Genomic DNA, 27,269 nt, shown 5'->3' with positions numbered 1-27,269 from the left:
TAATCATAAACAGCATTCTCTGATTCTTCTCTTTTTCTTTCCTCAGATATCCAGAAAGTGGTACTGTAGAAATAAATGTCAAAGATCTTCGACCACGAGCTAGAACCAATTTGAAATGGAATGAACTAAATGTCGGTGATGTGGTAATGGTTAATTACTCTGTAGAAAATCCTGGTAATAGAGGATTTTGGTTTGATGCAGAAATTACTGCATTGAAGACAATCTCAAGGACCAAAAAAGAACTTCGTGTGAATATTATCTTAGGGTAAGATTACTTACACTATGCCCTTTAGCTACTGAAGTAATCAGTGAATATAATTTTTAGATATTACACAAATGTTCTTTAGGAAAAAAATCTATGAAAGTTAGAAATTTATATACTAAAGGAGAACCTTTTAATATAAATTGAGATTTTTTTTTTCTTTTTTATTGGGAATGTCCCTTAAATGTCCATCACTACTTTAAGGCTGGAGATATTATTTGAAAGCATCATGGAAATAATTGAATATTTGAGAAATCCTTGTTTACCTCACAGGATTCTTAAAGGTAATATACAAAAGCGTTCAATAGCTGTGGTTGTATGAAAATCTGTGTTGGTGAAATAGTCAATATCAACCTTACCAGCTCTCTGCTGTACTTGTAAGACTAGCTGAAATTTTCCTTCATAGTAATTTTCTTCAGTTTACAGAATTTAACAAGCTTAATAAAGAGAATTCAAAATGTAAAATGTTACCCAAATGCCAAACTGCTTCACTATTTCCATCATTAATTCTTTTTAAGAAATATTTTGGTGTTTCCCTCAAGTGACGAAGTGTACTGTGCATTGTTTCACAGGTACTTTTTTACTCATAGGAAAAAATTACCACTATCTATGTCTAGTTCTTTTGAATAGAGTTTACTGGATGAATAATCACTAATTTTTTTAAAGTCTGTTAAACTGTTTCTAGTTCTTACAATATTCAAACAATGTCATATATGTATTTTGTGCTTTGCTTTTTTTTTTTTTGGAATGAATTCTTAGTACATTTTTGTGGAGCATTAGCGATTCTAGAATTACTCTGGCAGGTGTGTGGGTGTGTATGTATATGTATATACAGGAAGCAGCCACACTCATATTCTTGTCACATTCTGATTAACAGGATTATTATGTTATATATAGTATATATTGGATAGATATATAATTGGATCAGATAATATGGAATATATGTTAAACATAATGGATATAGTATAACAAATCTGAGATGAAGCAAATGTTAGGAACATGAGAGCTAAAAAGGAGCAAGTGTGGCATGTGGCTATGGATAGGATTTTTTTTTCATGATTAGAAATATTTTGTCTTTACTGGAAAGAGTGGGTAAATAATCAGAATGAAGGTCTAAATGTATTCTGTTGTTGATAGTTTGGGGTTGTTACAAACTGTGCTGTTGTAACATCCTACTGTGTTCTGGTGCTTATGTGCATTAGTTTTTGTAGAGTGTATCTTGCCTAGAAGTACAATTGCTGGGTGTAGAACCTGTCCATCTTTGACTTGAATAGATGTGACCCAAATATTTAAGTGGCTGTATCAGATTACACATCTACAGCAATATTAGAGGTCCCATTGCTCTCATTCTCCTCACACTTAATTTTGTCAGACTTGAATTTTTGCTAGGCAGGGGGCTGTATAATAAAATAGTATATCATTATGGTTTTGATTTGCATTTCCTTGACAACTAATGAGATTGATAGCCTTATGTTTATTGGCAATTTAGATATCTTTTGTAAAGGACCCTGTTCCAGACATTAATGTTTTGTTAGTCTGTATTATTGACTTTTTCTTTTTTTGAGGAGTTCTGATTGTGGAGACTTGACCATTTCAGTTATGTGTAGAGAAAAAATTCACTTTTAAGCTTTTTCTCATGTTTTGAATAATAGTCTTAATTTTAAGTAGTTTATCAGATTATTCCACCTGATGCTCTGCATTCTGTGACTTAAACCTTTTGGAGTTTGGGTAGGAGGTGGGGGAAATGGGTGAAGGTGGTCAAAAGGCACAAACTTACAGTTCCAGGGACATAATGAACAGCATGGTGACTATAGTTAGCTATATTATGTATTTGCTAAGAGTAGGTCTTAAAAGTTCTCATTACAAAAAGAAATTATAACTATCTCAGGTGATGGAAGTTAACTTTTTGTGGTAATCATTTGTCAGTGTATACATCTATCATATCATTATGTTGTACACCTTAAACTTGCACAGCATATGCCAGTTATATCTCAGTAAAACACGGAGTGGGCTGGGAACAAACTTTCCTACCCAAAATGCATTAAGTATACTCCATTAGTATTTTAAAAAGCTTTGTGGTTTTGCCTTTCTTTGGTAGGTCTTTAATCCATTTGAAGTAGGTTTTGAGGTAAGGAGTTGACTTACCTTGATATGTATGGATAATTATTTTTCCTAGCATCACTTACTAAAAAGCCCATTTTTCCTTCACTGGTCTTTAATATCACTTCATATCAAGAATGTATATATGATGCATCTATCTGATTTCTCTTCTGTACCACTGGTCTATTTTGTGTATCCTAATAGCAGTTCCACATTTTAATGATAATGACAAACAGGGCCTCGTTCCTTGGTCTTCAGTAGTTCTGTTTTCTTAGGTCTCTGTGCTTTCATTTGAACTTTCCAAGTCATCATGGTAATTTAAATATAAAAACCATTGGGAATTTAATACGTATTGTGATGACTCTAATCCAGGAATGTGCTTTTTTTCTCCATTTATTTAGGTCTTTAATGTATTTTTATCATATTTTTATTAGCTTGAACCGTATAAAATGTTTTTGTAGGTTCAAAATAGAGTGATGGCAATTATATGGTAGAATTTTATTTAATACTCACCAGAGATCTGATCTTATGACTCTGTTATCTTTAGATACTACTTGTTCCTATAAATACTATTTTTCTTTTTGTTGTTTCTGTTACTCATATATAAGTAACCTTTGTGTTTATTGATTTGTTTTTAAATATTTTATTTATTTGCTCTCTGCATGAGAGGGGTGGGGCAGAGTGAGAAAGAGGAGGAGACTCCCTGCTAATCAGGGAACCTGACTGTGGGCTCAATCCCAGGACCCCATCATCACAACCTGAGCCCAAGGCAGCTGCCCAACCAACTGAGCCACCCAGGTGCCCCTATAAGTAACCTTTGATCTTGGATCTAGTAGTCTTACTAGATTTACTAGTTTTAATTTACATGTAGTTCTTTTTTGGAATTTTTATAATAAGCATCTTTTAACTGCAACATTTTTGTCTTTTCTTTTGATTTTTTTTTATTTACCAGCTGCCCTTTAGTACATTGTTGAAAGAGATTTCTCCTTTATCTCTAAGAAATAAACTTCAAAATTTCACCAATAACTATAGTATTTGACATGAGCATTTTGGGGATATACTGTCCTGATTTGCTTTGACAGAATTTCCTGTGGGGTTTTTGCATTTGTGTTAATGAGTTAAATTTGCATGTTAGTTTTCCTATCTAGCTGTCTTTCACAAATTACTCGGATTTTTAAAAATAATTAAAATAGATAGAATGAATATTCTGTCTCTGTCTTATGGTGAGGTTTTGTGTCCTCTTAACTGGTAGAGCTACACAGTAAAAGCGCTCTTGGGCTGAGTTTTCTTGTGGGAAGGATTCTTTTTTTTTTTTTTTTTTTTAAGATTTTATTTATTTATTCATGGGAGAGAGAGAGAGAGAGAGAGGCAGAGACCCAGGCAGAGGGAGAAGCAGGCTTCACAGAGGGAGCCTGACGTGGGACTCCATCCCCGGTCTCCAGGATCACGCCCTGGGCTGAAGGTGGCGCTAAACCAATGAGCCACCCGGGCTGCCCTGTGGGAAGGATTTTTATGACTTTATTTTTTAGGAACTTGATTTTACCTAAATTTTCTTTATTGTCATAAGTTTATTTAACTTCATCTTTTAGTGTGCAGTCTTTATTGTGATGTTCTCTTTTTTATTCCTGAGTTTAGTTTGTGCCTTTTTAATCTGCCCCATCAGAGGCTTACAAGTTTTATTAGGCTTTTACAGATAACTAACCTTCAGCTTTGATACATTCTCTACTATATTGGAAGTGCAAAGTAAGAAGTAAATACAGGACATGGTTTTTAATCTGCCTCGGATATTTGATAAGGGAACTTGGAGTTAAAGTTCATGCTCATTTCTATTTTTAATTTGTGAGTACCAAAAACTGAATATGCTTAAGCTGTCTAGTGATCAAATTCTATTTAGTATTATTTTCTGTTTCTATTTTAGCTTTGAGGAAAATTCAGAACAAAAATTTGGAGTTTAAATCCATTTTTCAGAATGCTTTGTTCAGTTACTATTGTGATGCATATTGCATTTAATACCATATGAAGTTAGACTAGTTTAGATATTTATAAGAATTTGAATTCCTTAACAAGAAAATAATTCACATGTACACCTTAACAAAATAATTTAAAGCTTAAACTAAAACTACAGATGTACTTTATTTTCAGGGCCTTTTTTTTTTTATAAGGTTTTATTTACTAAATTTTATCTATACTCGTTTATCATCAAATCTCTTTAGTGATATTTTTAACATTCTTATACAGCACAATTCTGATGTCCCTTATCAAGTTATAAATCAAAGCTCACTATATTTTAACCAGATTGGCTGCCGTGTGATACCTAATCACATATATTAGCTTGTGTCTGCTTCAGAGCCTTTGCATTTCTCTGCTTGTTCTCTGCATAGATACTCATTTGGTTTGCTCTCTCTTGTCTCAGTTCTTTGTTCAGACATCACTTTAAAAAACATCTTTCTTGATGTATAAAATTATATATGCACATACCAAGCATAGATTCCTTGAATTGTCTCCTTAACTCTTTTTTTTTTTCTTTATGGCATTGATTATCACCTAACACTGGTTTCTCTTAGCCTACTTGTAGTGTTTCCTATTCTTGCTGCAATAAATTACCACAAACTTAGTGGTTTAAACAGTAGTACTTATCATTTTATAGTTTGTAAGTCAGAAGTCTTGTGCGAATTTCGCTAGGCTAAAAGTGTCAGAAGAGATGTTACTTTTTGGGGACTCAAAAGGAGAATCTGTTTCCTGGACTTTTTCAGATTTTAGAGGCCGTACCCCAATTCCTTGGCCCATGGCCCACTTCCTCCCTTTTTAACATTACATATCTGACTCTCCTACTTTTTAAGTTCCCTTATAATTATCTTGGGCCTACATGCATAATCCTATTTCAAGGTCATTAACTTTTTTTTTTTTAAGATGTATTCATGAGAGAGAAGCAGACTCTGCAGGGAGCCCAGTGTGGGACTCGATCCTGGGACCTGGGATCATGCCCTGAGCTAAAGGCAGATGCTCAACCACTGAGCCACCCAGGCGTCCCTCAAGGTCATTAACTTAATCATGTCTACAAAGTCCCTTCTGCCGTGTAACATAATATTCGCATGTTTCCGTACTTAGGACATAGACATTTCGGGCACCCATAATTCTGCCTGTTATACCACTGAAATGTTAATGCCCTGATTTTTGTTAGCTGTTGTGTGCCAGGCCCTGTTCTAGGCACTAGTTATAATGAGTATTCAGTAAATAGAGTGTTTCACAGAATCTGAGATAGATTTTGTGTTTTTGTTTTTGTTTTTTAACATGTCAAAATGTATCTTAAAACTACTATTGAACTGAGGTTGGGTTTTTGGTTTTGTTTTTTGTTTTTTAAGATTTTACTTATTAGAGGCACAGAGGGAGAAGCAGGCTCTCTATGGGGAGCCTAATGCAGGACGCCATCCTAGGATCATGCCCTGAGCCACCTGAGGTTGGGTTCTTTCAGAGATTTCAGTTTGCTTCTGCTAGGCACCTCAAGTACCAAATAACTTAAAATTCTCTGCTTGAGCTTCTTTAGACCACACAGGTAGTATGAATTCATATCTGCAAAACTTGTTCAATTTTTGGGATACTTTTTCTCCTTGTACCCAGTGATAAAATTGAAATAGACATTTGTGGGGGGTGTGGGGGGTATTTGTTTTGACCTGTTTATTTTCTGTCTCTACCAGGAAGGTAGTTTATTTACTTATCTTAATCTGTGAGAAGAGCAAGAGCCATATAGTTTTCTAGCTTTATTTGGAGGTCCTTCTTAGGCCCCTCATTCCAAACTTCTTTCTTTCTTATAATTTCATAAAATTATCGTTGGCTTCCATTTAGAGTACCAACTTTGGGAGTTCTTCTTAGACTACCCCATTGCAGGCCAGTTTCTTTTTTGGTAGTACATAAAATAATGCATTTTACAATTGTCAGTTTATTAGATTCATAGTATTTCTTGAAGGAAATTTTTTTTGTGTTTGACTTAGGACTTCATCAGCTTTGTGCAAAGGAAGTGGTAATCATTCAACTAAAATGATAGGTGAATAAGTGAACAAGTGATTCTAGTTTTGAAACTTTTTTTGATATTTGTTGAAGCACCTAATGAAGTACATGGAAGGTTTGTGTTTCCAGGTAGAATGGAATAGCTGGCAGTGATTAGCATTTTTACAGAAGATCCAGATTGAATATCATTATCATCTGTTTGAAGGCAACAGAGAGGCAAGGAGAACTACAGGGCCTAGGACTCTGGAATGGAAAGAACTTTAGAAGGCAGTTAGTTGGTTTTTATAGTTGCTTTTTGCCCTGGGAACTTTGCTAGTAATGGATGCAGAGCAGATGTAGTTTAAAGCAACTAGGGGCATGGTAGAGACAGAAATCAGAGCTTTGGGCAGTTAATTGGGATGACCTGTTTTCTTCACATGACTTTTGCTGAATACTGGCATTTTGCTGAGCAGGGAGGCTAAAAATTTAGGTAAACAGGATAGTGGAATTTTCAGCAGTCTTAGAAAGCAAACATGGATTTTGGGATCACTGGTGGTTGGAATGGTCCCACAGAGTATACAAAAAAGGCTCTTAGTTGAAAACTGTGGATGTGTAGACTAAGCCTTACCAAGACTGTAAACGAGCCTTGCCTCAGTGTGGTTGCTGATTAAGATGTTGAAACACCATATTATCTCCCCATCAGAAGGAAGATTGCTCCCTCCTATGGCATAGAAACATCTGAATGTTTTATATTTATAATACTGAATTTTAAGTTTGGTTTGGTAACATCTTTATCTTGGCTTCTTCTTCTTTTTTTTATTTTTTTCAAACTGTTTTCATTAGAAATGTATTTCTAAAGAATTTTTTGTGTTTTCAGATGCTGTTCCATTGTATTCTAGTTTACATTGTTTCTGGTGAAAACTTAGTTCATATTCTCTTTGTTTTTATTGTTTTTCAGCAGCGTTATTCACAATATGCCATTGTGTTTTCTTTATATTCATCCTGCCATGAAGCCAAAAACATGCTTCCAAAAGACGACAGGTCTACATAATCAAAAACTAGAAGAAAAAAACAACAATAAAAATGAAGCTTATCTTGGGGCACCTGGGTGGCTCAGTCATCAAGCGTCTGCCTTCTGCTCAGGTCATGATCCCAGGGTCCTGGGATTGAGGCTCAGAGTCAGGTTCCCTGCTCAGCAAGGAGTCTGTTTCTCCCTCTCCCTCTGCCCACTTGTGCTTTCTCTCTCTCTCAAATAAAATCCTTAAAAAAAAAAAAAAAAAATCTTGATAACTCAAGTTACCAGACGGGTTTTAGAATAATTATGATTAATATGCTCCAGAAAATAGATGAGAAGATGAATTTCAACTGAGAATTGGAATCTCTAATCACATGGAATCTGTGAAATCACTCTAGAACTAAAAAATACAATATCTGAAAGTAAGACTTCATTAAATTGGCTTGACAGTAGAAGATAGTAGTGAACTCAAAGGCAAGTCAGTGAAAAATATCCAAATTGTGAAACCTGGAAAAAACTAGGAGAAACAACAGAAAAAACTGTTGAACGTATGGGACCTTGTGAAAGATATGCATTACATCTATTTGTGGTTCCTGAAGAAGAGAAGGGTGAAACGATATTTGAAAATCATCCTACTTTTGAAATTTCTAGCTTTTAGCCCAGATTGAAGTCCTGTGAACCCTAAGCAGGATAAATACAAAGAAAACACAGCGGCATATTGCAATAATGCTGCTGAAAACTAAAGATGAAAACTCAGCTCATGTTCCTTTTGTTTTTATTAGAAATAATATTAGCTATAGAACACAATGGGATCCCTGGGTGGCGCAGTGGTTTGGTGCTTGCCTTTGGCCCAGGGCGCGATCCTGGAGACCCGGGATCGAATCCCACATCAGGCTCCCGGTGCATGGAGCCTGCTTCTCCCTCTGCCTATGTCTCTGCCTCTCTCTCTCTCTGTGACTATCATAAAAAAAAAAAAAAACAAAAAAAAAAAAAAAAACATTTAAAAAAAAAAAAAAAAAAAAAGAACACAATGGAACAGCATCTGAAACACTGCTAAAAAAAACTCAGAGATGTTACCTGTTTTCATTAGAAATTTCTATCTTGGCTTCATTTTTTGGTAATCAAACCATACCTAAGAATTCAGTACCAACAGACTTGCCCTAAAATACTCAAGAGTTCTGTAGACAGAAGGAAGGTGATCTCAGATAGAAACATGGAAATACAGGAAGGAATGAAAGAACAGAGGAAGGATAACTATATGAGTAAGTACAGACAAGACTATTCACAACAGTAGTAAAGTTTGTGTAGAATAAAATGCATGACAACCATGCAAAAGATGGGGGTTGAAAAATGAAGCTATGAAATTCTGACATCAAGGAAGTAGTGAAATTAAACTTAGATTGATTTCTAAGGTTTATTTACATGGTATATTCTCTAAGAACCACTAAATTAAAATATATTAATAAAATTATTAAAATAAAATTTTAGTCATTAAAATTATGTAAATATTAAGCTATTAACAAATTAATAGGGTGAAATGGACTAATCAAAAAGCAGGCAGTTAAGAAGAGTAAAAGAAACAAAAGGGTAGGTAAAATAGAAAACATAGCAAAAGAGTAGAAATAAACCCAAATGTCAGCCACTTATATTAACTAAAAGTGAGCTAGATATTACTGGTAAACACAAAAATCAACAGGATTAAAACAAAAACAAAACTCATATGCTGTTTATGCAAAAGACTCCTTAAAATATGAAGTCACACAAGTTAAAATTACAAGGATAGATGGAATTCCAGGTAGATGACAACAGCATAGGTTTTTAATCTCCCTGAATGTCCCTATGCAAACATATAGGGCAACTAAAATATCTAATCCAAATCTCATGGGCAACATCTTTAACCATTCAGGGTATTTATAGTATCCCCTACAAACATCAAAATAGCTGGTGGGATAAATAGCTGAAAACTACAAGACCAATGTGGTATCAGTACCTGTGCAAGAGGTAGGAAAGGGTAACTATAGGATATATGCTGGACCCAAGAACTCTGAAATAATAAAACTAGTTGAGCAAACGGTTTTGAGAAGAGCAACTATGGTGGCCATCTCTCAAGATGACCCCCAGTGATTCCTACTTCAAATATTCACACCGTGCCCTCCCACATCTTTCTTTAGGGTTATTCTTGTGACCAGTAGAATATGGCAGAAGTGTTGGTTTACCACTTCCAAGATTCAGTTATAAAAACATTGAAGCTTCCATTTTGGGCTCTCCCAGGTCAATTCTTTTGGGGAAGCCAGCTGCTGTGTTGTGAGGATTCATACATCCTGGTGGTCTTGCCCTATTTGAGCCTTTAGATCTAGATATCGCAACTCTGGTCAACAGCGTGACTGAAACTTTGTGCAAGATCTTGAGCGAGAACTACCCAGCTGTGCTACTCCCAAATACCCAATTCACAGAAACTATGAGGTAATTTTTGTCTTAAGCTGCTAGTTTGAGGATGACTCGTTATGTGACAGCAAAGACTAAAGCTAAAAGGGGTATGCACACCAGTTTAGATGAGTACAAGCAGTGTGCAGTAAGATTTTGAAAGGATTAGAGTCCAGCGAGCTCTCAAAATAATCTAGCTAAAACTATTCAGGACAAAGCCCCATACAGAAAAACTACTGGAAATGCAATCCAAATTGACTAGAATAGGGACAATGAAGACAAAAGAAAAAAGATTTAGTTAAAAATAGGGAAGGAGAATAGAGCTAGGAGATTTCAAAAAGTAAGCTTCCATAGTACCTTTTTTTAAAAAAATAATTTGGGGCATAATTTACATGAAGCAATATGTAATATTTTAAGTGAATATTGGCAAGTGTATATAGCCATATCACCACGATAATCAAGATAACCTTTTCATCATCTCAGGAAGTTCCTTCGGGTTTCGTTGGATTTCACCACTACCATCAGCATTGGCCCCAGACAACTACTTACTTGCTTTTTTGTCAAATTAGATTTTAGCTACTATGGTTTTGAATACTTCTCAAAAAAAATAACAATTAAAAAAAGTGAGTTCTATGGAACTTGGTAGCTGTGAACTAGTAGAGCTAAGTAAATTATACCCTCTAGGGGTTCAAGAGATATGTAATTTGACATCAACACCTTTTTAAAATTATATTAAGTTAGAAGAAAAGGGGAAAAAAAAAAGTAAGTATGTTAATCCTCATTCCTTTTAAGGAGAGTCTCCCAGAAAGACATGCATGAGTCGAGAAAAGATGAACCAAGGATTTTTTTTTTTTTTTTTTTTTTTTTTTTTATGATAGGCACACAGAGAGAGAGAGAGAGAGGCAGAGACATAGGCAGAGGGAGAAGCAGGCCCCATGCACCGGGAGCCCGACGTGGGATTCGATCCCGGGTCTCCAGGATCGCGCCCTGGGTCAAAGGCAGGCGCTAAACCGCTGCGCCACCCAGGGATCCCGAACCAAGGATTTTAAGTGTAGCTAAACTGGCCTTCAGAATAAAGGTTGGAGACCCCATCATTAACTTGGAAGAACTAGGGGAGCTGTTCTCATGGACACTTCCTGGGGAATGTTCTAGAGAATTAGCTTCAGGCCATCAAGATAATTGAAGAAAATTTGACCTAAAGAGTAGTGACAAACATTAAAAAATATTTTTACATTTAGAAGTAAGGACTAAAGGAGGTATATAAAGGAGAAAGTATAGTATGTAAGGATTATATGATCTGACATCATAGATACAACTGTAAGATGGCAGAAATACACAAGAGAATTTAAAACTGTTTTCAGTAATCATGACAACTGGTAAGAATGTCCTGTGTGTAATGTAGGATAAGGCAAAGAAGTATTTGTAGCATTCTAATTTAGACATCCCTGGTGTCTTTGATAACTACTTTTTTCTAATTGGGGGAGAAAGGAGAAAGAGAGACATAATTGTTTTATAAAAAGTATATTTGCCCTTTGGTCCTGAATTTGAACAAAATATTTGTGTGAACTCATGAAGTATTTTGTATGTATATTCCTGTATATGTTTAAATTTTGTAGCTCTGTCCACCTCAAGGTGATCAGCCCAGTTGCACTAAGTTTTTCTAGTGCCTGAAGTATTTTGAAATATTATTTCCACCCAAAAGAAACTGGGCTTCCTTATAGATAGGACTCCAGGGTAGAGACAGAAAATGTGCAAGATGAACTTGGCACATCTTGTCTTAGGGATAACATGGAAACCCACAGGCTGCTAAGTTGTTAGAAAGATTGGGAGTCAACTGGAAGTTCCTATTGGTCCAAGATAGTTGGAACATCAACAAAGAAGATAACTATGTTGGATTGAAGCACCTCAAGTATGTATGTGAATTCTTAGTAATATAGAAGAAACTCATTGGTCACCTATATAGGACATTAGAGGCTGTTTATTAAAGTTGCCAAAGAAAGCACTTAATCCATATTTTTTATATGATGTATCACTGAGTCACCAAATAATTGATGGAGTCAAGTTTCCTTTTATGGAATTTTAGCAAATAAATGAGAAAGGAATGCTAGAACTAGAACATCAACACTTTAAACCCCGGTGAATTAATCTTAGCATTGAGTATAGATAGCTGCTGTCATCATAGGAAAAGACAACTAAATTAACTGGGTGCTTCCTAATAGACCTATAAATCACCAAAACATGAATCTGGATTTGATGAAACATTTCTTAAATGCAAGGATTGGCAAAAAGGGCCAGATAGTAGTTTTAACCTTTGACAGCCAAATGGTCTCCACTGTCACAACTACTCAACTCTGCCATTGTAGCACAAAACCAACCATAGAGAATACATAAGTGAGTTAGGTGTAGCTATATTGCAGTAAAACTTTATTTAAAAAACAGGCAGTGGAACAGGGTTTTCAACCTCTACTCTGGATACAGCTATCAATTTACTGAAAATACAAATATCAAAAAAAAATCTACTTAAATTATGCTTTGGGAATGCAAATACCAAAATCAAGATAAGACTTGACTGTCAGGGATCCCTGGGTGGCGCAGCGGTTTGGCGCCTGCCTTTGGCCCAGGGCGCGATCCTGGAGACCCGGGATCGAATCCCACGTCAGGCTCCCGGTGCATGGAGCCTGCTTCTCCCTCCGCCTGTGTCTCTGCCTCTCTCTCTCTCTCTCTCTCTCTCTGTGACTATCATAAATAAATAAAAATTTAAAAAAAAAAAAAAAAAAAAAAAGACTTGACTGTCAGATAAAATATAGAGGCAACTCTATAGGACAAATGGTGATGGTTCTTCAGGTTGTAAAGAAAAAGCTAATGTGGGTAATTGATAGTCTCTAAAACACAGGCAAAGCTATATGATATGCTTAGGAAGACAGGTGGTAAAACTGAGGAAAATTAAGGTAAATATAACTCCTGGAATAAAAGAGATTGATATTGGGAGGGAGCTTGTCAAGGGCTTCTGAGGTAAACTGTTCTGTCTCCTCATGGTTGGTGACTACAGGATGTATACCTTATAACTGATTAAGCTATATACATTTATGCAGTTGTCTGCATTTGTGAATATTTGACATTAAAAGTTTTAAAAGTGTTGCATGTGAAAATATGTAAAAGTTCACGCACATTCTAACCCCCAAAAAAGTACACTTGTGATACAGAATGTATTTCTAGAGGTAGAGACATTTCACAAGATGATTTAAGAATCCTAAATCTAGGGCAGCCCGGATGGCTCAGCAGTTTGGCACTGCCTTGGGCCCAGGGGCCTGTCCTGGAGACCTGAGATTGAGTCCCATGTTGGGTTCCCTGCGTGGAGCCTGCTTCTCCTTCTGCCTGTGTCTCTGCCTCTCTCTCCCTCTCTCTCTCTCTTTCTCTCTCTCTCTCATGAATAAATAAATAAAATTTAAAAAAAAATCCTAAATCTATAACCAAAGTTGACAGAGTAAAAGGAGAAATCTATATATAATATCCATAATAATAGCAGGAAACTTTGAAGAAGCATATGCAAGCAGGTGTAAATTCAATACAAAATATTGAATATGACTTAGTATCTGAAGGACTTTTCATTTTAATGTCCTCTTTTTACCCAGAGATTATATTTACTAGAAATATGTTGTAAAGAAATCTTTTATTTTGGTTGATAATCATTTCATCTAGTGTTTAAATTTACTAGATAACCAATTCAAGCCATTATCTTGCTTGGTGAAGTCTGTAACTTTTTTCCTAATATTACACTAAAATTACACTTAACTTTGAATAGTAACTAATCACTGTTGGACTTTTCCTGCCATTGGAAACAATAGCTCAAAGTGATTAGAATAGCTACAATCCCAATTTTAAATCAACAAAGTTCAGTGGGTTTCCCAAATGACTCTTAATTGTTTGTATATGGCTTAGATTTTGCTGGCAAAATTTAACTTTTCTTCTTTTTTTAAACAGGGGTTCTGAAGGAAAACTAAATGACTGCCAGATAAGATTCGTAAATGAAATATTTAAGATCGAGAAACCTGGAGCTCATCCCCTGTCGTTGGCAGATGGAAAGTTTTTAAGTATGGATTTTTCTTGTGGATTTAGAGTACATATGTTGTATTTGGTTGGTATTTTAACCACCCAGGAAATAACTTTTGAGAAAATATAAAACTTGTAGATCATACAAACATTTTCAAGACAATAATTTTGATGCAAGATCCATTTTGGTTTAATGGATTTAATGGAGTTTTCTCAAATGGCAAAATTTGTTTTCAAAAAAATATTTTCTCGGCATTTTATTGACATTTTCTTGGTTCCTTGATTGTAGATTCTATCCAAATAACCCATTTAGTAATTTTGTGACTACCTAAGATTGATTTTTCATAATGAGACCTATTTTATATGAGTAGATAGAGTCTGACTGATAGTAATGGATCGTTGAGCCTTGAATTTCTAGGAGGTAATAAATGAAGTTTAAACAATTGTAAGAATATTAGAATGTAGCCCTACCTTTTCATTGTACATATTGTATTTGCTTAATATCCTGTAGCTAGTTGATAACAGACTAGATTCTGGATCTTAAGTCATGGTTCAACCACTATCTTTCCAAATAGATTACTGTCTCATACTCTATTAATTCTGGATTTTTTGTGGGAAGCAATTTATTGGCTTTGTGCCATATGTCAATATCTAGTATATTTAATTTTTTAAAGATTTTTTAAAGTAATCTCTACAGACAACGTGGGGCTCAAACTTACAACCCCAAGATCAAAAGTCGCATGCTCTACCAACTGAGCCAGCCACAAGCCTCAATATCTTAGTATTACTTTAGAAAAATACTCCCAACTAAAGCCTTTTGTTTAATATTGCAAGATTACAGCAAGACGATATTTTTTTTTGAGACTGCAGCGCTGATAGATCTAGATTTGAATTAAGAACCTTCAGGCATACTCTGTATGAGGACTTGTATGATTATATCCTAGAAGTAAAGGTAACTTAAGTACACCTATTTCTTTCTTTCTTTCTTCTTTTTTTTTTTTTAAACTTATTTATTTTATTTTTTAGAGTGCAGGGGTGTGGTAAGGGCAGAGAAAGAGAATTTCTCAAGCAGACTCCCCCCTGAGCCTGGAGCCTGAAGCAGGGCTCCATCTCACAACCCAGAGATCATGACCTGAGCTGAAATCAAGAGTCAGATGCTTAACCAACTGAGCCACCCCGGTGTCCCTGAGTAAACCAATGTAATGTGACTTAGTCATTCTCAGTAAAACACAATAGAAAACCAAGATAGATGAGGGTTATTTTGTCTTTGTTCTCTCTCAGTTACATCTGCATGTATTCTGCTCTCTCTCATTGTCCATATCTCTCCTCTGCCTAATACTAATTACAGAATAGCCACAACTTTAAACTTGTATGTAAAGAAATCATTTCAAAGCCACAGCCAGACTGTCTTTGATCACATCAGTCTCCATACCAGAAATCTACACGTCAAAGGCATGTTTGTAGATCTCTTATGCATCCATTACTTATATGTTATCATGGCTCCCTTAGTGGAAATGAAACAGAGTTATCATCTGCCATTCATTAGCAAGAATAGCAGTGACCATTCAAAGAGAGTACTGAAATCCATGCCTTTCCCCTCCCCCTCTTTTTCCCCCCCATATGATTCCCCATTTCTCACATATTTGCCAGATCAGCTCAAATACGGTAAATTTCCTTACAAATGTATTGTGTACATTTGTCAGAAATTCAAAATCTAGAACAATAGTAATTTAAATATAAGACTCCTAGGATGTAATCACCCTAGCAATGTATATCATTGTAGACATCTTCCATTATCTACATAATTCATCTTTGTGTATTAAAAATAAAATTTCTGCAGTTTCCTTTTTGAATTTTAGATATCTTATTACCTCTGTGTTATAGTTCTTGTAAACTTACCTTATTTTTAATAAAATCTTTCCAGCCATTTCTCTTTAGACATTTAAATTTGATTTTTGGTATTACAAACATGAAGATTTTTTCATGTGCATATGTATATTTTAGAATTTCAAGGGAACACTTTGACAAAGGTGTTTGTATTTAGATAGTTTAGGGGGGGTAATAAATGCTACACCTCTCACTTGCCAGAGTTCTGAATCAGTTGACAAATAAGATAAAAATCAACTGAGTTTAGAAATGCTATTTCTGTTACTGCTAAAAAGTGTGTTGGGGGCATAGCTTGAATGGGATTCAAAATGGGCTTGCTTACTCTTAACAAAATCAGTCCTCCTCCTCCTAGGTTAGCCCACTCAAGGAAAGGTTTAGGTCTGAGGAGAATACATGGTATTTAATAGTTCCATGTATTAAATAGTTTGATCCAAACAACTTTGCTCCACAGAATGTTGTATTCCTGTGAAATTTAAAGATACCTTTTGGTGCCCTGGTGAGTTCACTGCATTGCCCCTGGAACTTTCAGTCGAGTCAACACAAATTTTAAAGGCAAGAGTATACAAGTATAGAATGAAGCTCAGGCATTTATTCTTAAAGTCTCACTCTTGATTATTCTTTGTAGTTTTTCCCTATTCATTAAAAAAGCTGTCTGCTATTTTATGTGTTTTTCTTTATAAGATTCATAGATGTAAAAATTATCTTAAGACTGGGCTTGTTACAATTTTATTAATAGGGAAAAATGATCCTGAGTGTGACATTTGTGGTGGAGATCCAAATAAGAACTGCCGTTCTTGCTCCTGTCATATATGTGGTGGAAAACAGGAACCCAACATGCAGCTTCTATGTGATGAATGTAACATGGCCTATCATATTTACTGCCTGAATCCACCTTTGGATAAGGTCCCTGAAGAGGAGTACTGGTATGATCATCAGGGTTTTTTGTTGTTGTTACTGTGTTAAGAATTGAATGTGAAATATGTATTTGAACCACCAAAAGGAAATTTCTGAAGATATATAATGTGTATTAAAGATCTTAAAACTTTTATAGCCAGTGGTTACTTGGCATTGACAACTTTATTTGGTTATTACAACAGCTTGTGAACTGATCTGTAGCTCCATTTTTCAATCCTTGCAGTCCTTCTTCTAATAATGAGTCTGTATTCTTTCAAAAATGCAAATCTGATTGTGTTAACTCCTTTACTTTAGAGGCTTTATATCGCCCTACAGGGCCTTGCAAAATACTTTTTTAGTTGATTTCTCCAGATCTATTTCTTGTCATTTTCCTCTTTCATTTTCCCAAATGTTCTATACTCTGGCCAGATTAAATATCTTTCAGCTCCTTAAGTAAGTTGTATTCTTTCTCTCCTCTGGGCTTTTACACTTGACACATTTTCTCTTGGAAGCATTTTCATCTTTGCTTAACCTTCAGGATGATATTTATCCTTCAAGTTCTCACTTAATTATGACTTCAACTGGGAAAGCCTTTGTGGGTGGTCCCATCTACCCCCCCCCCCCCCCCAGTTATTTTATTATTTTCATTTCTTACACTTTTTAATTTTTTAAATTTAAATTCAGTTAACATATGATGTATTATTAGTTTCAGAGGTAGAATTCAGTGATTGATTCATCAGTCATGTAGTACCCAGTGCTCTCACTACATTGTGTGCAATTCAATTTATATATATAAAAAAACAAACACAGTATCTGTGAAGTGCCATAAAATGAGGTGTGCCTGTAATAACCTCACAATTGGGTACCTGGTATGACTGTGAAGAATAGATTGTTTTCATTCCTTTGGCCTCTCCCCACCTGCTGGGAAGGTGGTTACTGTATTACCACAGAGGCTGTAAGGGTGGGAGAAGGGAAGGCATATAACTCAGTCCTTTCATTCCCTACCTCTACCTTGCATGGTCATCAATTGAATTTTACCATCTATAAACTGTAATTATATTTCCTCTAAAGTCTCATTATTTTACTTTTTATTTCTGTTTAGGATAGTTCTTCTTTACAGTGTAAACTCCTCTACCTGCTCTCACAGTTCCATAACTTTACATTTTCAGGAACTTCACTACTGTAGTTCTCAAATTGCCATTAGTGGGTCATTCTCATTAGTATCCTGGAATCTATTGTATTCCAAACACACAGACCCTCTTCTCTTCATCCCATTTCTTTGCTTCCTTTTATGGCAAAGCTTCTGAAGAGCTCTCTGCATTGATTTCTACTTCCTCTCTTCCCATTCATACCTTGGCTCTCCAGTTGGACTTTCCTTCCACAGCTACTCTGTATTTATGTTAGCCTCCAAGACACTTTCTGTGTTGCCAGATCCAGTGGTCACTTCTAGGTCCTTTTGTTACTTGTACTTCTCAGCTCCCTGTCTTTATAGGTTGTATGATACCATATGACCTAATTTTCATCATACTCACTTGGCCTGTCCTTCTGTTTTCTCCTATCAGATTTGAGTTTTCCATAGCACTACTCACTTGGCTTTTTGTCTCCGTGCTTGTTCCCTGGATGACCTCCTCCAGTCATGAGACTTTAAATATCAAGCTAACAAGGTTTTAAATTTTTCAAGATCCTTGTATCTAATCTTCCCTGAGCTCTCTATTCCTGTATTCATTCAACTGTTTACTTCATGGGCATCACAAGATTAGTCCAAGTGGAGATCTTGATTTCCATAAACACATCCCCTAAAATCCTGCTTCTTCCTCAGTCTTCAGTAAATGCTGTAATTATCTACTTACTCAGGCTGAAAAGCTGAACTTCATGTTTGATTCTCTCTTCATCCTCCTCATGTATTGTACATCTAATACATGAGTAGGTCTTGTCAATTCTCTGTCCTCTTTCTCCACTCTCCCCCTTCAGTCCAAACCAGCACTTCCCTGAAACTGCATAATAAATGCCTGACTGTGCATTGCTTTACCAGCTATTCTTTCTCCCATAGCAGCACGATCTTATTAAGTCCTGAATCAGGTTACTCCTCTCTCTAAAACCCCCTCATGTCTTCCTCTTGCACTGAGATGGCATGTGCTTAGGTTTTCTTCAGACTTGGCCCTGCCTGCTGTATAACCTCATTGCTTATTTCTGTGCAGTTTATTTTGCTAAACTTCAGACCCACCCACCTTTATGTTTTTCAAGCATACCATTCTCAGGACTTTCCTACTTGATGATGTCTGTTTGCCCATAATGCACTCCCTGGCTTCTTCATAGGACTGATTTCCTTTGGTCTTAACTGTAATAGCACCTCAAACTACTCTATCTAAAGACACATACCGGATGAGCACTGGGTGTTTTACTGTGTGTTGGCAAATCGAACTCCAATTAAAAAAATATACAAAAAAATAATAACACATACTATTTCTAATCACTCTTAGCACCCACATAACCCTGATGTATCTCCTTTATAGAACTTTCTGAAAGTGTTTCACTATATGTACTAGTTTTCTTTACTCTGTACAAACATTCTGATCAGTTATCCCCAGCACCAAAATGGTGCCTGATATATCTTTTTTATTTCTCCAAATCCAGTTGTTCACATGTTCAACCTCTGAACTAATTTTCTCACCAGAAATGGTATCTGCTTTGCCCCTACACGCACTGATGAAATTATAGTTTTAGAGGTTAGCACATTGGGTAAAATCTAGTCTTAAGAACAAATTAATTTTTTGAAGCCTCCTGATTTCCCAATTAGAAGGGGTTTTACTTAATAATATTTATTACCTTCTGTATTTTAATTTTTTGCCTTGATTTTGCATCTATATATTACAACCTAATTAATTTTCTTAGAATCAGGGACAGAATTAGGTTTTCTTTCCTCTAGTACTAAACAAAATATTTTGTAATTAAGCAGTCAGAATTACTGGTGGGCATAGATGTCTTTTTTGCTCTAGAGACTATATGGAAAAATAATTAAAACGGAAAGCATAGGCACATTAACGATTAATGAGGGGGGCAGTGGCCAGTTGATCTTTGTTCAAGTTTGCATTCCTTGGTGATATAGGCAGCTTCATCTGATTCTACAGACTTATTTATACTTTGCTTTTTAGGAATGATTTAAGGTAGCTCATAATGATAAATTATAGTAGTGTGACCAACTGCAAATAGGCTAAAAGACAAAAAGTATAGGAATTAAAATAGAACCTAGAGATAAGGCTAATATAAACAAGCATCCTTGGATCCTGTATATTACATCTGATAGATTATACATTTTTGACTTTGAGAGTTTTAATAACCGTTTTCGATGGAGATGTAACCAATTCATTTGCATCATTAAATATTCAGTCTAGGATCATCTATTCTTGCTACTTCTGTGTTAATAATTAGGAACTTCAAATGAATAAATTCTGTTCTCCAGGTTAATGATAAGATCAGAGTTTATAGTACTATTTGAGTTGGACAGCTTTGTCTGGCTTTTGAATAATCTTTTACATTCTTTAAAGGAATGATAAGGTTTTGGTTTGGGGTTCTTTTCCTGCTAGCTTAACCATGTAAATATTTTGAAAAGTTTAATATTTAAATGCCACCTGAAGATCTGTGATATGCACCAAGTATTACATCTTAAAATTTGTTCTGACCTAGAAAGGCCATTCTGTCACTGCTTTAATAATATGGTATTATCAAAATTCCTTTTTCTTTTAAAGGTATTGTCCTTCCTGTAAAACTGATTCCAGTGAGGTTGTAAAGGCTGGTGAAGGACTCAAGATGAGTAAAAAGAAAGCAAAGATGCCATCAGCTAGTACCGAAAGCCGGAGAGACTGGGGCAGGGTAAAGAAGAAATTCTCCTTTTCCTCCTAGTTGTAACATTTATAACTATAATGCAAGTTATAACGTTTCAATACCAACAGTAGTAGTGATATAAATTACATTTTCTATCTCAAAAAGATTAATAAATTACTGTATTGTTTACTTTTGCTATAACTGTTATGTTAATTATATCAGTAGGTTTCTGTTTTATTCTCATTTTATGGGAACTAAGGGCTTTAATATTTGACATAACTAGTTTCTCAAACAGCTTATTTGTTAACTTGTAGGGAATGGCCTGTGTTGGTCGCACTAGAGAATGTACTATTGTTCCTTCTAATCATTATGGACCTATTCCTGGGATTCCTGTTGGATCGACATGGAGATTTAGAGTTCAGGTATGTTTTATATTGGCTTTTTGAAAGGGTGAAGTTGGAGATAGTTAAAACTGTAGCATTGTTAATATCTATTGATTACAAGTGGACTAAATAGTGTTAGAATGAAAGATTCTCTATAGGATGTGTAAGCTCTTCCTTATACTTTAAGACAGAGGGCCATACATTATGGAATTAGGCATCACCTATGCCTTTTCATCACTTAGTTTTAATGTTCTGAAAGTTAACATTATTGTTAAGCTTTCTAGAGGATTTTTTTTTGGCTAAGAATTTAATATTTGAAAATATTAAATTTTTTTTTCTTTATGTAAGTTCTTATTTAATGTCATTGAAGTTCAAGAAAGCTTGCTTCAGGTGTTTTGCCTGGGGCTTATCCTTTTGAATGAATGTTAAGTTGTTGATCAGAGGAAGTGATCAGATAACCCAAGGATAAAAGTACTTCTCTCTTCATCTTGAAGGCTCTATTGTATTCATTTCTAACTTCTTGTTTAGAATGGTTTTATCATTATAGAGAACTTAAAAGTTTTTCATCTTTTTGTTTCAAAGATAACCACTTTAAATAGCTTGTTTCTACTGCTTTTGTCTTCATATTTTAGTTTATGAACTTTTTTCTATGGAAGATGAGCTTTTAGTTGAACACATTCTTTGTTTACCCATCCTTGCAATGGTTATATTATAATTTTGGCTAAATCCATATGCATGTTTTATAGTATGACTTTAGCTCTTTAAATACAGTAAAAAAAAAAAAACTACAAAGAAATATAAATAGAATAAAAAGTACACTTAGTATATTCTTAATTGCCTTGTTTGTTTGCTTCATTTTTTTGTATCCTTGTTACTAATTTATTCCCAAACTCTAAAAGCTCTAGTGGTACAGTCTTAGATGAGTTTAAGGTTGTTGGCCTGAGCACAACTACAAGGATGGATATGCCATTTAGGAAATGGGGAAGAGTTAGATTTATTTTCATCAGAGTTGGTGAGGTTGGGAATCAAGTGGTCCTGTCTTCTGGAGTACCTGGTGTCTTCAAGGTCTAAACTTGGGTTCTAATGCTTTTATTAGCTCTCATTGGCTTCTAATGTGTGTCTTTCCCTACCCCACTATGCAGGCTTGGATTTCAGTTTCTTTTTCTCTAAGAACAATAATATGATAAATAATTCTAATACTTATCTCAGGGATCTTGAAGTACACAAAGTGACACTGTTTTAGTGAACCAAAATTGAAGATACGTGGGAAGAAGCAGTAGGCCAGTGGAGTAATAGAATAGCATGAATAAATTTAACATATTAGGAAGCATGTGTGGGTAACATGGCATAGTTTTGGCTCCAACATATATGTTCTATGAAGGAGAAGCTGGGATAAGAGTTAAGGCTGAGAAAGTAGATAGGAGTCAGACTGAGAAAAGGTAATATGTAATACTTGGGGCTTACTATACAATATGACCATTTAATTATGATTTAAGCAGTTGAATATTAAAAAGCAGATTTGTTCTTCAAAGTATCCTTCTGTTTGTAATGGGTAGAATGGGGTTTGAAGGGAAAAACTGGAGGCAGTGAAAAATGATGTTTATAGCATTCATGACTCAAACTAAGATTATAGCAGTTGAGTAGAAAAAGATGTATTTGAGAGATTTAGGAGATTGAATCAGCTGTATTTGTGACCAAAATAGGTTTGAAGAATAGTGGAGAAGAATGAGGCTAAAATGACTGTTGCCTGGGATGGCTGGGCTGCTTAGTATGCTCAGTTAAGCATCCTATTACTTGATTTTGACTCAGTTCATGATCTCAGGGTCATGAGATTGAGCCCCTGCTTAAGATTCTGTCTCTCCCTCTCCCCTTCCCCCACTTATATGAACTCTCTCTCACAGAAAAAAGAAAATGATTCTTGGCCTTCTGATGTGGCTAGCAAGCAGTGCCATAATTAGGAGAAGAAATAAGATAGGAAGGCATCTGGACCACTGATAACAAATTCTATTTTACCCATGTTTTGCTGTAATGACCAGTAGACATTAAATGATAATTATTTAATGATTATTTTGAAACTCAATATTGGGTCTGAGCAGTTTTAAGGTCATCAGCCTAGTACCTAAGGGATATATGGTTGGGGAAAAAATAAGATTGGTGAGTAGAAAAGAACTGTAAATGACATTCAGTTCTTAGTTGGAGGCTCTTAGGCTCCAAGAATACATGTGAAAACATTTTGTAAATATAACTACTATTCAAAAGTATTTTGAGACTCTCTTTATTTCATAGGTGAGCGAAGCAGGTGTCCATCGGCCACATGTTGGTGGAATTCATGGTCGAAGTAACGATGGGGCTTATTCTCTTGTCCTTGCTGGTGGATTTGCAGATGAAGTAGTAAGTCATGATACAGTTTTGTTCTTTAGAACTTGTCCTGATCAGGATCACTTCAGTAAAATGCAGAAGCTTTTTCTCGCATATATCAAATCCCATCTTTATTTTTAGCATAGTTTTTATGTTGAAGTGGTCACTTCTATAGAAATTACAGGATAATGGGATCCCTGGTGGCTCATCAGTTTGGTGCCTGCCTTTGGCCCAGGACGTGATCCTGGAATCCTGGGATCGAGTTCCACATCAGGCTCCTTACATGGAGCCTGCTCTCCCTCTGCCTGTGTCCCTGCCCCTCTCTCATCCCCCCCCCCCCCCCCCCCGTGTCTCTCTGTGTCTCATGAATAAATGAATAAAATCTTTAAAAATAAATAAAAATAATTTTTTAAAAAATTACAAGATAAATCAATTGGCAGTCTTTAATCTTTATATGTTCTGATTTATTTATATTTGTGGTAACTGTGGCAATGAAAATACATTCTCTGTACAGTTCATCTTCTTAAACTTATTTTGGGATATTGTAGATTGGCATGTAGCATTATAAATATTACAGAGGTGCCCTTTACCCATTTCACCCCCAGTGGTGACATCTTGCTAAACTGTAGTACAATATCACAACAGGATATTGACATTAATACATTTCAAGTCACTGAAAATTTCCCTTACTACACGTGTCCCTCATGTTGCCCTTTGATAGCCACACGTACTATATCTGCCCTCCCTGAAACTCTCCTTAACCCCTGACAACCACTAATCTGTTCTCCATTTCTATAATTTTGTTACTTCAAAAATTTTTATAAGTAGAGGAGCACATGGGTGACTCAGTTAAGTATCTAACTCTTGATTTCCACTTGGGTCATGATCCTCAGGGCCATGGGGAGGGGGAGCCCTGAGTGGGGCTCTGCACTGAGTGGAGAGTCTGGTTGAGATTCTCAGTCTCCCTCACCCTTGGCCCCTTCCCCTCCCTCATTCGGGTGCACATATTCTTTCTCTCTCTCTCTCTCTCTCTCTCTCTCTCTCAAAATCTTTTAAAAAATTTTTGTAAGTGGAATCATAGTGTATGACCTTTGGGAATGGCACTTTTCACTCAGCACAATTCTCAAATTGTGGCATATATTAATAGTTTATTCTTTTTTATTGCTGAGTAGTATTCCATGCTATAGGTCTGCCACAATTTGTTTAACCACTCTTTGAAGAGCATTCAGATTGTTCCAGTTTCTGAGTTTTACAAATGACTGCAATAAACATTTGGGTACAGGTTTTTTAATAAATATAAGTCTTCATTTCTCTGATAAATGCCTAGAAGTGCATTATGGGGTTATAAGGTAGTTGAATGTTTAGTTTTTTAAGAAACTGCCAAATTGTTTTCCAGAGCACTGTACCACTTTACATTCCTATTAGCTGTGTGTAAATGATCCAGTTTCTCTGCATTCTTGCCCTCATTCAGTGTTGTTGCTTTATTTTACTTTAGCCATTCTGATAGATATGTAGTGAGATCTCATTGTGGTTTTAGTTGATAATTCCCTAATGGCTGGTGATGATGGACATGATTTGCTTTTTTGCTATGTGTATAGCCTCTTTGGTGATATATTTTTATCTTGCCCATTTTCTGATTGAGACATATTTAGATTTTTTTCTGGTATTATTTGAATATGTAGTTTGCTGGTATTTTCTCCCAGTCTGTTTTATTGGTTTGTTTCAGTGGTATATTATAATGATGAATTAAAGCAACTATGTAGAGGCTAAGATGTATGTTTTCAGACAAAGGTAGAAAAGTTTGCCATTTTTCTGACAGGCAGATTTGGCAGTATATTTACATTAGCATGGCAAAGGAAACTGAAGATGGAAATATGCAAGGTAATTATTTGAGTACTCATTTAACATGCATTTTTTAAGCTGTATTTTTCAGAAATACAAGGATTTTGTATGTCTTTTTACAGTTGGCACTTAATTTTTTTTTAAGGCTTTTTAAGGAGACAAGCCAACTAAAAGTGGGATCTTTTCAACATGTTTTTAGCATCAAGTCAGTTGTGTTTGATCTGGGCTCTGACATTTGTGTGTGAGACCTTGGCCTAATTGTTTTACTCCAGTAAACCTCAGTTTCCCCGTGTGTAAAATAGAAAAAATAGTATCACCATTTTATATCAAAATTCTTGATATTAAATGAGGTAATTTATGTAGAATTAGTATATAACAAGGATTCAAACAATTGTATTGTCTATAGCAGAAGCTTATCTTAATATACAAAATATAAACATGTGGAAGTGAAAACAAGTACCAAGTTGAATTGGGATGGTTATTCCCGTTTTCCTCATCTTTTGAATATGGTTACTAGTCAAACATTAAACATTTGTAGAGAAAAGTACTGTTGAGCTTTTAATTATGTGTCTTAAGCAATTAACTCTCAGTCAATTAAATAATGTAACGGTAATTCATTTTGGAACTAAAACACATGGGCTTAGATTGCCAGCTAACATGTATCTGGAGATGTTAATATATTTTATAAGCAATTTCAATCTTTTGATCTCTTAGTGCAGGCAGGTCATATCTACAGATATAGGAGAAGGAAATGTGAATAAATTTTTCTCATTTGAGAAAAAATGTTTTGAAACCATTAGTATAACATTCATGGACCCCATGATCCTTGTTCTGTTCAGATAAATGGAAGTGAAACTACTGAATACCTGTTGATAAACTAGTTAATATTTTAGTCTAGTAATTTGACAATCAAATGCTAGTTTTAGTGCCCTTTGTTAGGGTGACCTTACATGAGGAATGAGGACCCAGAAAGATGATCTGCCTTTTACAGTTGTCCTGAGAAGTAGTTTGCTCAGTGATCAGAACAGATTCTGAAACCAAACTCTTTGGGTTTGTGTCCTGGTGCCATCTCTTACTAGTTTTAAGTGACCTTATGCAAGTTAATGAACCTCTGCCTCATCTATAAAATAAGGCAGAGGGAAATTAAAAATTACTTACTTCATAGGGTTAATGTGAATATTAAAAGAATCATGTGTATAATGCTTAGCCTAACTTCACACAGACACAGAGTAAATGCTAGGTGGGTGTTGTTATCAGCAGTAGTGGTAGTATCCAGTTTTGCAAACAGGCAATATTTTTTAATATATGTTTATTCATGAGAGACAGAGAGAGAGGCAGAGATGCAGAGGGAAAAGCATACTCCCTGGAGGGAGCCAGATCTGGGACTCAATCCCAAGACCCCGGAATGATGCCCTGAGCTGAAGGCAAACACTCAACCACTGAGCCACCCAGGCATCCCAAACATAAGGGATATTATGAGAGAAACTGGCAGAGATTAAAACTCTATTCTAGATAGCTTTGAGTTAAGGAATCATTAAAAGTGTCTGGGAAAAGTTTAATGATCTTAATTATGCTTTAGGATATTTACCTTATAGTCTCTGGTCACAGGTAGTGAGAAGATTGAGATAAAGGTCTTTTGCTTGATAAAGGTCTTTTGCTCCCAGGAATGGGAGCATCCACCTTACTGTGTTAGACAGCTACTTTACAACTTGAGAGAAGAGTCGAGATTGGGAAATTGAGTCACTCTGGGGCAGTATAGTATTTCTCCTATAGCTGATGTCTTCTTATGTGATGAGGTATTTCCAGATAAGCAATCTTCTTTAGGCTATTGACCCATAGGGATACAACTTTGTGGAGCATGGACTAGAATAAGTAACAAATTTGGGCTGATTATTTTTCCTTAGGGAAATTAATCTGAACTAATATATTGGCTGAGCTCTGACAGTCCAACAATTCTTTTTTCCCCTAATAATTAAGGGTTTCTGTCAGTATGATGATTGAAGTATAGATGAGTTAATGACATAGAATTTTAAGTACCCTTACTTGATTATTTGCGTTTTGAAAACAATATTCAGAAACTTTCATTTTTGTTCTTTCATTTTAAACACTACTGAGCTTAGGTTGCTCTCCTAGTCACAGTACCTTTTCCTTTATAGCTACAACAAGTGTAAGTTGACAGGGTTATGAATATGAACTTTGTGAAGTCCATCCAGATACCATTTGGAAGACTGTTTCTGATTAAGAAGTG

The 27,269-nt window shown here is 35.5% G+C and overlaps 1 protein-coding gene across 3 annotated transcripts in view; it reads left to right on the top strand.

The window, feature by feature from the left end:
• The window catches only part of UHRF2 (ubiquitin like with PHD and ring finger domains 2), a 77,869-nt gene that overhangs the window by 34,536 nt on the left and 16,064 nt on the right, over positions 1-27,269 (top strand). For all 3 annotated transcript variants that reach the window (XM_026001363.2, XM_026001364.2, XM_072728401.1), the window contains 6 exons: positions 47-265; positions 13,767-13,876; positions 16,459-16,645; positions 20,363-20,486; positions 20,753-20,860; positions 23,108-23,212. In XM_026001363.2, coding sequence (XP_025857148.1) covers positions 47-265; positions 13,767-13,876; positions 16,459-16,645; positions 20,363-20,486; positions 20,753-20,860; positions 23,108-23,212 — 853 coding nt within the window. The remainder of the gene's footprint in view (positions 1-46; positions 266-13,766; positions 13,877-16,458; positions 16,646-20,362; positions 20,487-20,752; positions 20,861-23,107; positions 23,213-27,269) is intronic.

Source organism: Vulpes vulpes, chromosome 12, assembly GCF_048418805.1.
Source record: "Vulpes vulpes isolate BD-2025 chromosome 12, VulVul3, whole genome shotgun sequence".
Lineage (NCBI taxonomy): Eukaryota > Metazoa > Chordata > Mammalia > Carnivora > Canidae > Vulpes > Vulpes vulpes.
The sequence above is the reverse complement of the archived record's forward strand: the minus strand, read 5'-3'. Positions and strand labels throughout refer to the sequence as shown.